This window comes from Aulonocara stuartgranti, assembly GCF_965226115.1.
Source record: "Aulonocara stuartgranti genome assembly, chromosome: 15".
Taxonomy (NCBI): Eukaryota; Metazoa; Chordata; class Actinopteri; order Cichliformes; family Cichlidae; genus Aulonocara; species Aulonocara stuartgranti.
Window position 1 is genome coordinate 27,013,938 of NC_138951.1, and position 15,400 is coordinate 27,029,337.

Below are 15,400 nucleotides of genomic sequence, written 5' to 3' on the forward strand. Positions count from 1 at the left end.
GATTGGTCGGCGAATCAAACGGTTGATTCTTGCTCAATCAAGAGCAAGAATTCTTGATTGAGGGATTTCAGGAGTTTCAGAGTTTAATTAAAACGCAAGGGAACACTGCAAAGGCTGCAAAAGCAAGGAGAGAGGGCTGGCAGAAAGTTGCTGACAAATTAAACTCGTAAGTAATTTATTATATTATATTACATTATATCATATTATATTATATCATATTATATTATATTATATCCTCTTTCACATTAGAGCCACAACAGGACCCACTAGAACATGTGAACAAGTAAAAGTGAAATATAACAATATTCTACAGCATGGTAATATTTATCACTTATATTGCTTTTAGTCTCTTGGAAAGAGACCCTGAAATAATCTGTTTGTTTGTTTATAACAGCAACCAAGAAAAGGGCAGAGCAAAAAAGGACAGGTGGTGGTCCTGCACCCCCTCGTCACACCCCGGCAGAGGAGCTGGCCCTAGGGTTGAATGCCACCAGACCCATTGTTGAGGGCATCCCTGGGGGCAGCTCTTCCTTAGACCAGCAGCCGGGGTGCAGTAGCAGCAGCACCTTCATAACTGGTAAATGAGCTCATAATTCTATTTGTACAATGTAAAATATTTGGTTGTTGCCTTAATTAAAATGCTTTTTGTACTTTGACATTTATTGACATCGTGGGTTTTTTTGTGTGTAGTTTTACATAACACTCCATCACTTTTACCTGTTCCCATGCAAGGGGTGACTGAAGCATGCACAGTAAGTTGGGAGATATATATATATATAAATAAATAAATAAAAAGGATCCTGTCTATCCCGCAATATACGCTGAATTCTGAAAACTCTCCTTATCAATCTTGCACCTTCCGCAATGGGTTGCTCTCGTACAAACGGACAGGACATGGCTGCGACAGACTTCCCAAATCCGCCTTCGCTTTTATAGCCGTGGTCTCTCATCTTAATTACACGAAGTAATTTACTATTACTGCTCTAAAATATGAATTACATCTGAAATAATCAAATACATGGAATGGAATGATTAATAGTACATTTCCCTTCTTTTAGGAAATGACCTGTATGTATCTGTATGAAATCAATAAAAGAATCAAATACTGCATTATCTTTAGTTACATTGATAATATTTATTTATGGAAAAACAGTGGAAAAATATCGCTGTTGCTTTCGTATAAATGAAGCGGACATACCTGAGTGGCCGCGATCTAATCCAGTTTACATAAAGTAAGCCTGCTCCCAAGCAGGTTTACGCTTACGGATCAGTTGCTATGACAGCAAGTCCCAGATGAGCTTCGGAGAACCGAACGATCCAAGATCACGCGAAATCATCAACAATCAAATCCAGCTAACTTACTTAGCGAGGTACGAAGAACGAACCCCTGTTTAGCACCTCACAGTAAGCAGGAAGTTTGTTTTCAAAATAAAGATCACTTTTTGTTATGTCCAAACTTTATTACTACTTTCAAACTTTTATTAAAACTTTATAAGAGCAGAAGTTAAAAACCTGAGACCAACTTGGTATTTACATGAAAACTAATAAAACCTGAGACCCAGACGCTGAATTCATAAATACTGAAACACAAAGAGTAGTAAAGACGCCGCGGACAGGAAACTGACATCACCACAGAACTCCAGCGTCCCCAATAATCAATCATGAAAACAGCTGAGAAATACATTTAAAGGACACTTAAATCAAAACAAGGCAGCCGATCGTCACGGTAACGGCACGGCTGACGTCACATGGGCTTGGTGGTGCTGTTATAAACAGACGTCTCCTCCTTGGACAGTGCTTCGTGGGTGGGGCCCGTGTTGACGGGCCTGTGTGTGCGCCTCTTGCGGGCCCTCAGGAAGCAGTAGGCCAGGATGGCCAGCAGAGACAAGATGGCCACCGACAGGATCACGGCGAGCGTGATGGAACCTGTGGAGGAGGACAGTGAGGTCATGTCCTGTTTGTACTGTAGAACAGTTGAAAGCTGAGGTTAAATCTCTCACTTGAGTCGTCGTCTACTTCCTTGTCGAAGCGCTCAAACAAACCTCTGGCGAACACATCGTTCTCTGCAGGGAAAGAAGAAAAAGCAGCAGTGAGTTCCAAAACTCATAAGCGGGTGAGCCGCTCTCTCTTCCCGTTTCCTTATCTGGAAGTCAGCGAGTTTTATGAAGTTCTGCCGGAGTGCTTACATTTCTGTGCTTCAGCACAAACTGCGTCAGGTTAGCGAGAAGACGTCTGAATGACATTGTCACAGAGTCATGTGACTGCAGTGTATGTGAGCAGTTTCTGTGTGTGGAGCTCATCTCATGAGTGAAGGGTCCTAACGTTTGATTTCCCACAGACAAAAAAATCCCAATTTTTACGTTTGTGTTAGCTGGTAGCCAAGGCAACGCCACCTTCAGCCGGCCAATAGAAGCCGCTCCCGTGCTTAGCGAGACGCTCACTTTCTTTAAGTCAGAGCGTTGCAGTGTGGGTGACGCTCAGGTTGGGTTGATCTTTAATCTGCTGGAAAGCCAGCGCTCTGTTATGAAGATTAAGTGTTTGTGTGTGCGAATGTGTGTGTACCGCCGACTTCTTTGCAGTACTCTCTGCATGTCTGATCGTCTGGAAAGTTGTTTTCGTTCCCGTCACAGCCACCGTAGGTGAACTCGTGACACTTCTGGTCCAGGGGGTCATAGTACCAGCCGGGGAATTTGGCCCGGCACGGACCGGTGCGGGGAGGCTCCGTGCACTGAACTGAGGGGGGAGGGGTTAATTAGCATGTAGCTTGTTAGCTTTGAGTATTTCTTTAACAAAGAAAATTAAAACAAACCTTTCTTCTTGTTCACATCAATGTCCAGAAGAAGGCTCAAGGTCTGATTCACTGAGGAGGAGGAGGAAGGTCAGCTACACTCAGTGTGTGTGTGTGTGAGTGTGAGTGTGTGTGTGTGTGTGTGTGTGTGTGTTTTACATTGGTGGCACTGGCTCTCGTCTGATCCGTCGCTGCACTGCTTCACGTTGTCACACTCCATACTTCTGTCCAGGCAGCAGCCGTTGCCACAGGTTAGCTGATCAGGACCGCACGGCGAGCTGCACACCTCTTAAAACACACACACACGCACACACACTGAGCATCCTGGTTGTACTGTGGAGCAGAGATGAAGAGGTGCGCTGTGGGACTGACCTGCAGCGGGCAGAGTAACACTCCTCTGCGATGACACTGTGGACAAAAATACAGAAACAGTGTTACAATAAAGGTGTGTGTCTGTGTTCATGTGTACATGTGTGCGTGTGTGTACCTGTGACTCCTCTGCAGGCAGACAGACACTCTTGTTCAGACAGGAAGTTGTTCTCGTTTCCTATACAGCCTCCGAACACAAACATCTCACAGACGCCCTTTGTGATGTTGTAACGCCAGCGAGTAAATTTTGCGCGGCACGGCCCGACCTTCACCGGAGCCTGACAGTATGCTGAGGGCGAGGACAGCGTCAGTTACATCACTTCCTGTCAGACTTTTACCTACAGAAATACAGCTGACTGCAGTGCTGAAAACAAACAGGGTGTGCCACTGTGACAACACTTGCACCATTTACTGTTTTGCAAACTCCCATTTTACGGTTTTAAAGCCCGACTCTGGTCAGAGCTGCGATCAATACAGACTCAGTGAATCACGTGACCCTGAAATCAGCTGAAAGGAAGATGTCAAATAGAATTACGTCAAGTTTCTGCTGTGAGTGTGGGGGCGTCCTCTGAGCGTGCATGAGTCAGGTAATCCAGTCTGACCAGTTTAAGAGGAGCGAGAAAACAAACACCATTCCCTCCACCAATTAGCTGACTCTGCTTCTACCACACCGTTTAACTGATCAATAACACAGTGATTCAGCCATCAGCTGATCGATAAAGTGACGATAAGTGAAGACTTCAGACCCAATAAAGTCAGACTGAGATGAAACAAACTAAACGTCCTCAAAACCTAAAATTGACCAAATTCTCTATTGACTCTGGCACAGGGCTCTGCACATGCTACAGACTTATTGTTGGAATACATATCCCATGAGCACTCACAGCTGGTCTGTTGTGGGTTAAGAACGAGGACTGTGACCTTGGCATCATCTGATTTGCCGTTGGAGTCGTTGACCGTCAGCTTGAAGACATACGAGCCTGTCTGCAGGTTGGAGAGCTGCACCTGGTCAGGATAATTGGTCTCCTGCAGAAGCCCATTCAAAAATAACAGCATTTAAAAGTGAAATGAGCTGGACTCAGTCACAGCTGAATGCTGCAGAGGGACGCTGAAGAACAATTACATTCACCTGGACACACCTGCACAGACACAAGTCCTTATTTTAACTTCCAAAAACCAAGGCAGAGTGAAAACTGGACAGATTGTGAATGAGATTTGGTGGGCTGGAAGCTGCTCTGCTGAATTTTATATTCAAAGTAGTGGATACAGTGAACTACCCGTCTGTCTCCAGGTGAAGTCTCCCTGTAACACAGAAGCCCCCACCCCCGTGCTGCAGCACCTGTACCTCTATCTTTACACTGCTGTCTCCTCTCTCCAGACTCCAGCGGTAGTCTTTAATTTTTGCGCCGCTCAGCGCCACACTCTCAGTGCCGTTGAGCATCACAGTCTCTCCAGGCTGAATGGTGACATCACGGCCTGCGTTGGCGACGGGCGGATGCTTCTTACCTGGAGACAGAGTGAGGGGGAGCTGAAGTCAGATGGATTCTGAGACAGGGTCAGAGATCACGTGCATAGAGAGGAAGCGCAGCCTGAAATGATAATAATAATGGATTGCATATATAGCGCTTTTCGAGACCCTCAAAGTGCTTTACAATTCCACTATTCATTCACTCTCACATTCACACACTGGTGGAGGCAAGCTACAGTTGTAGCCACAGCTGCCCTGGGCAGACTGACAGAAGCGAGGCTGCCAATCAAGTGAGGTGGGGGCCGGCCCGGCCAACACCAGTAGGCGGTAGGTGTCCAAGGACACAACGACCAAGACAGACAGAGCACTGGACTGGTTAGTCCCACAGTTACGATGGAGGTGAGCTGGTCACAGCGTTGTGCCGGTGGCTTCAGCCACAGATAACAGGCGTCTGTGCCGTGGTTATCTGTCAGCGTGGAGGGAACATGTGACATCCTGTAACACTTAATCAGCTGATCACGGCGGTCTGAGAGAACGAAGCTGCAGATCATCTTTAACCCGCTCCTCACACAGCAGAGGAACACGCCGTCTACGCGACAGCTGCTCTTCAAAAACATTAAACAGAAGCTGTGTCCCAAAACCTAGGCCACGTCCTTCGGAGGACCCGGCCTTCGCAGTCTATGTGGGCCGGTGTTCTGGGAGTCCATCCTACCTGAAAAAACATCCTACACAATGTTTCTGTGCAGACACAGTGCATGCGCACAACACCAAACACAGAATTAACTCCTTTTTCTCTCACCCATCCAGAATACTTCTTAAGGTTATGGTTAGGATTATGGTTAGGGGTAGGGTTAGGTTTAGTCGCAAGTCACCCTCAAATTATAATGCGGGTAGGACGTTTTGTCAGAGTAGGATAGTTTCTCAGAACACCCGGTCCTGCTCCGACGAACAGGCGTGTGTGTTCTGACCTGGCGACCCTGTCGGGCTCCGAGTCTGCCCACCGACCTCCCTGCTGACACACTTGGGCCCACAGCCAATCACCCGCCTCCATCCCTCCTCTTGCCTGCATCTTCACCCCCCTGCACATGCTCAGACCTCTCTCAGCCTCCGAGAGTCCTTCTGATCCTGTTCACTGAGCAGAACTGACATCACGGAGAGTCAGTAAGCCTGAAAGTACTCACCTTCTTTCTGGGGGGCTGCCAGGTACTTCCGGTACACGGCGTCTCTGACGTAGCTCTTGTACCCGCTCTGGGTCACGAACCTGCACGCGAACCGATTCCTACGCACGCAGTTGAACAGCACGCACGTGCGGTTCTCCTCTCCGGGGACGCTCGGCTCCAGCAACGCCAGGTTGCAGTGCACTTGCCCGCAACACGCGCGCTTGCACTCGAGCTCGGAGTAGAAGCTCGCGGTGGCCAACATGACCGCGCCCTGCTTCACCGCGTCCTCCGCGTACAGCACGAAGTCCTCGTGCCCGCGCCGGAACTCGTCCTCACAGTGCGGGTCCACCGCCCCCCCGGACCGCAAGAGCGCGAAAACGAGGAGGAGGAGGGGGGAGGAAGAGGAGCGCGTGGACATGTCCGTCTGCGGTCAGTCTACGCGCGAGGAGGAAAAGACGCTCAGCTCCGATGTACCTCCTCAGGTGTGTCTCACCTGCTCTCTGACAGGAAGACAAACACCTCGCCCCGCCCCCACACAGGTGATTCTGACGCGCCGCTGACGTCAACAACAACAACAGGTGAATTTATGGATCCGACAGGAGAGCGTGAAAAACATCACACATTCAAAGATAAGTAAGGGTGATCCCACTAAGCCCAGCGTCACAGACTCTCACACAGACGTCACTCTGTCTGTGACGCTGGGTTTAAGAAACAAGAGCTCAGTTAAAAACATGTTTATCGCCATCTTCTGTTAGTACGGAGCATGTGGTTGGCTAACAGACTCATATTAGTTTATGTTAGCTAACTAGTGACAGAACCAATAGCTCAGAGGAAACTAAACATCAGAGTACGAGGATCACTGTAGTGCTGCAGCAGTGAGGCGTTAAACCAGGATATACTGTACACTTTACCTTCTGTGGCAGGAAGTGTCTGTTCGCTGTTTGGCTAGCTACATGGTTATGGTTGGGTGTTAGCCTAATTAGTTGTGATGTTTGCGTTTGTAAAGCACTTTATGAGGACTGTGGAGCAGAGCGCGGATTTATCACTAATCAGTAAAATCGTTTCTAAATCAAGTACTGATTAATCAGTGCAGTACGATCAGTCAGCATTTCACACTCTAACCAGCAGGGGCACTGCAGCAACACCTGAAGCGGGCCAATGAGAGGCGCAGCCGGAAGTTAAAAGGCAGATGGTTTATGTGATTTTTACTGATTATTTGTGATTTGGATGATTTTCAGGTAAAGGAACGGAGTTTTGGTGGAGTGTGTTTTTTTTTCCCCCATCTCACTTGATTGCTTCGCCAAACTCTATTCAGAAAAGATCAGATTTCAGTTAAACGTGATCAACTGAGCTCTGTGATCTAAGATAGCTTTTATAGTTTTGGATGAAGCAGCAGGATTCCTACTTTAATTCAGCTCACTCTGAAACCGACATGGAGAAAGGTTTCTTAGTACAAAGCGCTGATGAAGATGTGATGATGCTAATGTTTTGATCCACTTTGAACGAGCAGAATTTGACGTTTCTATGAGCAGGTTTGGCAGGTCAGAGTTCAGGTGAGTTTCACCTTTTTTCACTTACAAATACTGATGTTGACTTTAAGTGATAATAAAAGCCGACAAGAGCAGGAACCTGTTTAACAGTTTTTTGCCTGCTAATGATTTAATTGAGATTACAGTTTAAAATGTTAAATATGTTTATTTAAAAATAGAAAAATAATAAAATTTTCACTTTTAAATATCTCAAATAAAATGCATCTTTCTGACACTTCAATTATAGTTTTATTAATTGTTTTTATCACTTTGACCTCTGACCTGCATGACATTTGATTGGTTGGTGGCTGTGTTACAGTTTTACTGTTTTAAAAAATGAAAAGTGTTTTTGTTTGGAGTTATGAAGCCTGGCAGGACTCATCTTCATTGCTCTGGCTCTGACCTGTAAATGATTTTATTTCAGTTTAGTTTTCCAATAGTACAGTGAAATTGTAAGACTGTCCCGCGTCAGCACTACGGCTGTGTCCCAATTAAGAGACCGCACGCTTGAAGTACGCGCACTACGCGTACTACGTACGGTGCGTACTATAAGTACGAGAAGTGCAGAAGTGAGAGGATTGTGAAATGGGACGGTCTAGCCTTCATGGCGCTGTTCAGGTTGCCTAGAAACGTTACATACAGCATTGTGTGACAGAAATGAAGGAGAAAAAATGTTTTTTTGTTAGTTCATTTTTGTCATGACATCACTGTGATTAGTTGAGTATCTGAGGCTGAGACCACGGGACTGTAAAACATGATTGTTGGGCTTCATTTCTGTGTGAACAGTCATTTCAAGATTAAATAACAATTAGCTAATGTTGTTCATGAGACTAAAATCATCTCACTGTGGTAATGTAAATATAATATGGCCAATATTATATGTATTGTCAGATTATTATTATTATATATATATATATATATATATATATATATTACAGCAGTGAGCTTGAACTCTGGGTCAAAGATTCAAGTTGCAGTTATTTATATTTCCTGTCACCTAAAATCTTCACTCAAAGACAAGCATTTTTGACAGTGTATGTACAGATGTATTATACATAAGAGACAAATATTGTTCGTTTAATTTGTTGGCATTATTACATTTGGCTCAATGCTTACATATATGTGTAAAAACAAAAGCTATGAAAACTGTTGCTGATAGAATGAAGAGTAGACTGATATATTAAATATTGCTTTATTGGGTGAGAAAATCAGACCATGTCATAACTGCTTTAAGTCATACAGAATAGATATCAGAGCCTTAAACAGGCTGGCTTCTGCTAAATGGGTCAAACTGGGCAGAAAGTCTACAAACACATAACATCCTTATAGAATATGATGTAACACTATAGATCAACTTACCTCAGAATATATAAAGCATATAAACAATTACAGTAATATGATGCAACAAACACAGCAGTACTACTAATCCAAAATACTCAAAGCTTCATAGAACTGAAACAAACATTTATCTTTAGCTCCATTCTGCTGCTGATACATACTTTAGGTTTCTGAGTATTAAACTTGTTGCTGCCTTTCATAGTGTGTAACGTGAAGGCCCTGAGTACTTTCTCCCACACTGAAAACACTGGAATGATAAAATTATTTGAACATTACCTAATAAGACTGATTCAGGACAGACAATTAGTTATGTTAAACTTTTCTAGCAGTCCTTCACAAACAGGGAACAGTCTGTCTATTCTCTCCAGCTGTCAGCTGCTGCTGGCTCTTCCTCCTCCTCTTCCTCACACACTGCTGAGTTTGTCCTGGTGGATCATCAGGGTGCAAAGCCTCACAGATGATGTGCAGCAGTGGGTCCCTCAGTCTGTCGTCACTCTGGACACTTGCAGTTGTCACACATGGAAATCAAATGTGTGATAAGCTGCAGGATTCAAACACAAGTGTAACTTATAAACACATGTTCATACTTTTATTACACAATCAGAGAGAAAGAAACAGAGAGAGAGTGCAGGACAGACAGACAGGTGACAGTCTCAGGTGTATACACTGCTACAAAACAGCACAAGAGAAGGAGGATTTAGTGTTTGTGTTATTACGAGTGCTAAACAAGAAGAGTTCCCAGATGGTACAGTGGACACATGTGTGACTCCTGTGATTAAAGCATCTTTCTATCAGCTTAACGAGTGAACCATCAGCTCGTTCAAACACACGTTAAAGTCCGTTTGGCTCGACACCACCGAACAGAGGCAGCAATATAACATAGCTAACATTAACAGTGCAGTGGATCCTGCTTGTGCCGTGATATTCAGGACCGCAAACCGAGCAGCATCACTGACTTTCAGCTTGTTTGTGGATATATGACTGACTTTAATTATCCATAAAATCATCACATTCTCTGTAAGATTAAGGTCAACTATATATATTTTTGAAGTAGAGGCTTTAAAACCAAGTTAACGCTGAAAGTACAAACATCGCTAATGTCACATAACTTTGCAGACATGTGGCCAACAGTAATGTTTTAATGTTCTTCGTTATTAAACATTCGCACATAAATAAGTGACATAATATTCAGTACTTACTTTTGACAGTTCACTCTTCGGCCGCTCCCTTTTGCCGTCTGTTGTATTTTGCGGCAAAATTATCCACACCCACCGCCATGCTATGAATTGTGGGATATATGGGACCACGAAGCGTGCACCGGACCATGCTTGATATTTGGGGAAATCGACGGCGCATTTGGAGTATGCATTTGAAGTACACTTCGAACTGGGACAGCCGTCGTCGCGTAGCGGTGACGTAATCGCACTTGAAATGCGTACTCCAAGCGTGCAGACCCTGAATTGGGACACAGCCTACATAAGACACGAGATGACACATCACAACACAAGACAGTAACTTAAGTAATAAAAAGAGGTTATTAGAGGTTATTCATCATAGTTGTTATTGATTATCGATTGGTTTGTGTCCTCCAGCTGCAGGTGAATGATGGTGGAGAAGGTGACATACTCCAAAGAGCTGCTGCAGCGATGAGGTGGGGGGGGGGGGGGGGGGGGGGGAGCTGAGCTTCGAGGAGCTGCAAGCTGAAAACTACAATCAGGAGCAGTTGGAAGTGGAGGGTGAGTTCACTGACCATGCGATGCTCATGAGGTGTTCACTGATTGCAGGTTTGAGTTGATCAGCTGATTAATGTTTGTGTCTTCCAGAGAAACTGAAACCTCTGAGCGAGGAGGAGGAGCTATTTGTTGGAGTTGCTACCTCTGATTTTGGAGTAACCCATGGGTGCAGGAACTCATGGCCTCAAATGCCAGTTTCCTGCAGGTTTTAGATATCAAGCTGGGTCAACACACCTGAATCCTGAATGAACCTGAATGATTAGTTAATTACCAGGCCTCTGGAGAATTTCAAGACATGTTGAGGAAGTAATTTATCCATTTAAATCAGCTGTGTTGGATCAAGGACACATCTTAAACCTGCATGACACTGGTGCTCGAGGCTTGGAGTTGCCTACCCCCGGAGTAACCTTTGGATGTATTCGAGTACATTAGAGTTCTCAGAGTAACTGTGGCTCTCCCTGCAGCTGCTTCCTGTCTCCTCATGTGGACCTCTCACCGGTGCTTCCTTCCAGATATACGACGAATTCCAGTCATATGCTGCAAGGCCTGCTGGATAATAAACATACACCCTGCTCTCTGCTGCCACCTACTGTGTGCACCAGAAACACTTTTTGTTCTGCACGTGTGTGAAAAGATGCTTACCGTAGTTTGAAAGGATTAAGTTCCTGTTTCCTGCTATCCATATGTCAGAGGAAGAGGACTGCTTACATCTTACAGTTACAGTCAATTCCTTCTTTTGAAGAGTGCTCCCTCTCATCTGTTTTGATTTTTATTAAAGCTTCAAACAATAAATATTACATCAAATTCACATCATGTTCCTCAGAATTCACTAATTAAGATTAGTTTAAGAAATCATTTAACAAAATTTATTTGATAGGAAAAATGTTATTGTTTGTTAGTCTCATCAGAATTTCTAAACAAAAACAGAAGCATATTTATATTAAGAAAGATGAAATTTCAATCAGATGATCTGCCATAAAATGTTTCATCATACTCCTGTTACCTGTTTCCTTTCGTCCTGCACAGGTGCAGTCATACAATGTGTTTTGGGCTTTTATTGTGAAAAGGACAGGAAAAATGCATACATCCAGGACAATCGAGTTTCTGGTATGGGTCGGCACGTCTCTGGGTGCATTCAGAAGTCAATGTTTCTCAGGCAGGTTCCTCACGCATAATCAGAGCTGTTCCAAACACTGAGGAAAGGAGCTTCAGTGCTTCTTCCTTTATAGCTCTGTTTAGCAGAGGAGACACTGGACTATCCTAGAAGTCCTTTGCTGGATTGCAGTACTTGGGATTCATGGTTACTTCAGGCCATGTCCACACTGATACATTTTTGTTTGAAAACGCATCTTTTTCTCTCCATTTTGGCGTTCTGTCCACACTCAGATGGTGTTTTTGTTCAAGGAAAATGCAGTGTTTTGAAAAACCCTCTCCAAAGCAGATACATTTGAAAACGCCATTTTTGCATGGCAGTGTGGACAGCAAAACCAGAGCCTTTTCGAAAATGATGACAGATTTTAGTCATGTGATGCAGTCATGTGACCAATGAAACTAAGATAGCGGAGGGCATTATACAGCGGTTGTTTTGTTTGCGCTCAATTTTGACAGCCCTATTAAAGATTATTATCAGTTTGCACATGCTCCAGATAGCTGTGGGGCTGACTCACTACCAGACTTTTGTGTTACAGCAAAAACTCCACCTCATCGTTAGTCCATTTTAAAAACTCAGTGATGATGGAGGAAAACCTAATGAGGGAGGAGGAAAGACTGTCCACTGGAGGACGGAGTGTGAAGGAGAGCACTGCAGGCCTGCTAACCAAAATGAGCCAGTGTGAGCTCGGGTTCAGTGTTTCTCTCTGAAAACAGCGAGACACATCATATAAATGAGAGGAAGCTGAAGGAGGATCGATTCCAGGGGCGGTTTTAGCCCATTTTTGGGGGTGCTTCAGTTACTCTTTATATAGTTAGGTAGGAGTTCCAACCTAATATTATAATGGATTGGGGAGATTAAAATTAATGATATATTTTTATGTGGTTCAGCCACAACTCTACTGAAACCTCAGCCAGTAATAGGTAGGCCAACTTTTGGACCGTCCAGTTGTCTGTATGACTGCCGCAGTACGTGCACCACATTTGCACACTATCAGAAAGTGCCAAACAGCCCTGATGGAGTGAGGAACTGTAAAGAGAAGCAGAGCGCTCTGTTTATAGTCTAAAAATGTTTTAAGCTAACTTGTTTCAAAGATTCTGTACAGCAGCTTTAAATGTTTTCCAAAAGCACACATACACTTACCTTATCAGTGTTTCTCAAACTTTTTACAGCGTGTACCACCTGAGAAAAACGTCAAGCTGTCCTAAGTACCACTATGAAAGCATGAAACTCAAATCTTACAACACAAAATTAGTATCTCCAGTAAAGATTTTTTCATACATTGTATACATTCTACCACAGGCAAAGCTGCCTCCATTTTTATTTTAATATTTTGTAATAATTTATTTGTAATAATTTATTCTGTTTTGGGAGTGTTTTTATGTATCTGTATTATATTATACATACACATTAAAAGTGAAAAAATACACTCAGTTTACTTTTTACTCACTATGAGCATCATTCATCATTTTCCCCCAGTAATTAAGGTTGTGATATGTATTTTTTTTTTTTAATTTCAATCCATTCTTCTTTTGCAGCATTTAAATAACCTCGATCAGATTTGATGGTTTTGTTACAGACTTTTCAAAAAAGTGTTTTGCTTTTCTTTCACAAATGTGGGGATTAAATTGTGTTAAAATGTACAAAACAGTGATGTCATGTTTTGTGACGAGGACCCAGGCACAGAGAGACTTGATGAATTTAAGAATCTTATGATTTAATAAAGAAATTTGCAGACTTGCACAGAGATGGTAAAATTATGATGACTGATAACAGAGACGAAGACAACAGATGATGAGGACAGGGAGGAACAGGGGTTTAAATGCACCAAGGAGACAGTCATAGAGAACTTGGGACAACTGGAGACATTTAAGGATGCAGGGACTGACAGACACGGGGAAGACGTCTCATCGTGACGAGTAAAGTCTATCTTGCCTGGCTGGGCAGCTCTCTGGGTGCTCAGCACCCCCAAAGCTCTGATCCTAGAATCGCCCCTGATCGATACGCTTTTGATTTAAGAAATAACACATTGAGCACTGTTCAAAAGTCTGAGGATCAGGACTCAGGTGAAGCTCAGATTTACCCAGAGGAGAGCTGCATCATTACAAACTGCACTCTGTGTGAACAGCTGACACTACGACGTGCAGAAAAACACAAATATTATTTACCGTTAGATCACGAGCCATTGCAGTTACTATGCTTACTGTGACACGTGCGTGAATATGTTCAGTCACAAGCTGACTCTGAGCCTCTTCAGTAACATAAAGAATTCTTTGTGCTCTGCCGACGTCAGTAAATGTGACCCTAAATGTTTCTCTATAATGAAAGATATCTTCACAGGCTGCCGCCATCAAACAACAGGGTTGGAACAAAATGCACATTTTACATTACCGCAGTAATGTAAGATGTGCATTTTGTAGTCCATCTTCTGCACATTGTAGTTTCAACATGGCAGACATCCTAAGGTGTTGTTTGACACTGTGATGGCATGCCACACATGGTAAGCTCCACACCTCACTACCCGTTGATTCGCTTTAGTTTAATTTACAGTCACTACTTTAAAATATTCTACTTATTGTTCAATATTGTTTCTTTATTAAATGTATTTATTTTTCCATCACACCTTCCAATGTTTATATGGCGTGCACACATATTAACCTTGCAAGGTCAAAGTTCTGTTTTATGTTATATTAATACATCTTTCTTTGTTTGAGTTGCCTGGGGGTTGGCTTCTCCTGTCTGGCAAAAGGTGCAGCAAAGGGCTGGGAGACCTGAAGTACCACTGACAGCCTAATTGGATTGCACCACATGCTTCATTGCCTGGGGGGTGTTTCACTTTTGTTTAATTGTTTTGTATTAGTTGGCAGCCATTTGGTTTAGCTAAACCAGTATTTAAGTTCCCCTGTGTGTCATTTCAGGAGGTCAGTTTGTCATATGTTTGTTTGAGGTTTTGTTAATTATTATCTTGAGTTTAGTTTATTGAGTTGACCTCTTTTTATTGGTCTGCCTGTTTAAGTTTTGGCTTTGTTAAATATATTTTCATATTTTTGGGTCAATAAAACCCCTTTTTTTTTAAATTAAAACCACCTGTGTCCTTTATGCTTTACTGCTTGGTCCCTGACAGACACCATTAGCAATTTTGTTACTCCTTGTTCAGTGTATTTGTCCCTCTGTGCTTAGCATACTCAACACCTCATTGCTCTCTGCTCAAATCCCTGCTTACTTTAACAAAGCTGTCATCCACCCATTTTAAAACAAACCCAAACTTGACCTTTCTTAGCAATTAGAGACCAAAATGATCAGTAGTTATTGAGATATTAGAAAAGGTTGTGGCTATGCAGCTTAGATCTGTCTTGGATAATGACAGTGTACTCGACTCATTTTACTGAAATTGCTCTTTGTTCTCCAGCGGCAGTGATGCAGGAGAGTGTTTGGTTCTGCTGATGTTGGAGCTGACCTTTTGATACTGTCAACCACCATAGTTTGCTCCATAGGCTGAAATGCTGGTTCTGTGTATCTGGGTCTGCTTTGCATTCTACATCAACGATACTTTTCTGTGGCCGTTTCTAGTCATAGGTCCTTGTCCTCTTCTCTCAGCTATGGTGTGCCACCAGGTTTTGTACTGGGCCCCATATTGTTTCTGTTATACCTGTTATATCACACATTCTGAGTACCTGCAAATTGCAGATGAATATCCAACTGTGACTAACATTGTTCTGCATACAGGGTCAAATGATGTGTCCAAACAACAGTCAGAGGTTCTGAAACGGGACTTTACTGGATTATTAAATGCAGTAAATTCTCTGAATGAAGCTGTATTCATCAGTGGACCTGTACCGCCCGTCAGGAGAGGAGAGATTCAGCA

The 15,400-nt window shown here is 43.4% G+C and overlaps 1 protein-coding gene and 1 long non-coding RNA gene across 2 annotated transcripts; one reads left to right on the top strand and one right to left on the bottom strand.

The window, feature by feature from the left end:
- Nucleotides 1-1,439: 1,439 nt before the first annotated feature.
- Nucleotides 1,440-6,310, bottom strand: LOC309690128 (kunitz-type protease inhibitor 1-like). The gene is made up of 10 exons (XM_082507030.1): nt 5,807-6,310; nt 4,503-4,663; nt 4,042-4,183; nt 3,276-3,446; nt 3,161-3,196; nt 2,948-3,076; nt 2,810-2,860; nt 2,563-2,733; nt 2,001-2,063; nt 1,440-1,926 (listed from the first exon to the last, which is right to left on the bottom strand). The coding sequence occupies exons 1-10, from the start codon at nt 6,201-6,203 to the stop codon at nt 1,745-1,747; spliced, it is 1,503 nt and encodes a 500-aa protein (XP_082363156.1). The 5' UTR covers nt 6,204-6,310; the 3' UTR covers nt 1,440-1,744.
- A 142-nt stretch (nt 6,311-6,452) lies between these two features.
- Nucleotides 6,453-14,540, top strand: LOC309690159. The gene is made up of 3 exons (XR_014271617.1): nt 6,453-7,338; nt 10,245-10,388; nt 10,476-14,540. It is a non-coding gene; the product is annotated as an uncharacterized lncRNA (long non-coding RNA).
- Nucleotides 14,541-15,400: the final 860 nt, after the last annotated feature.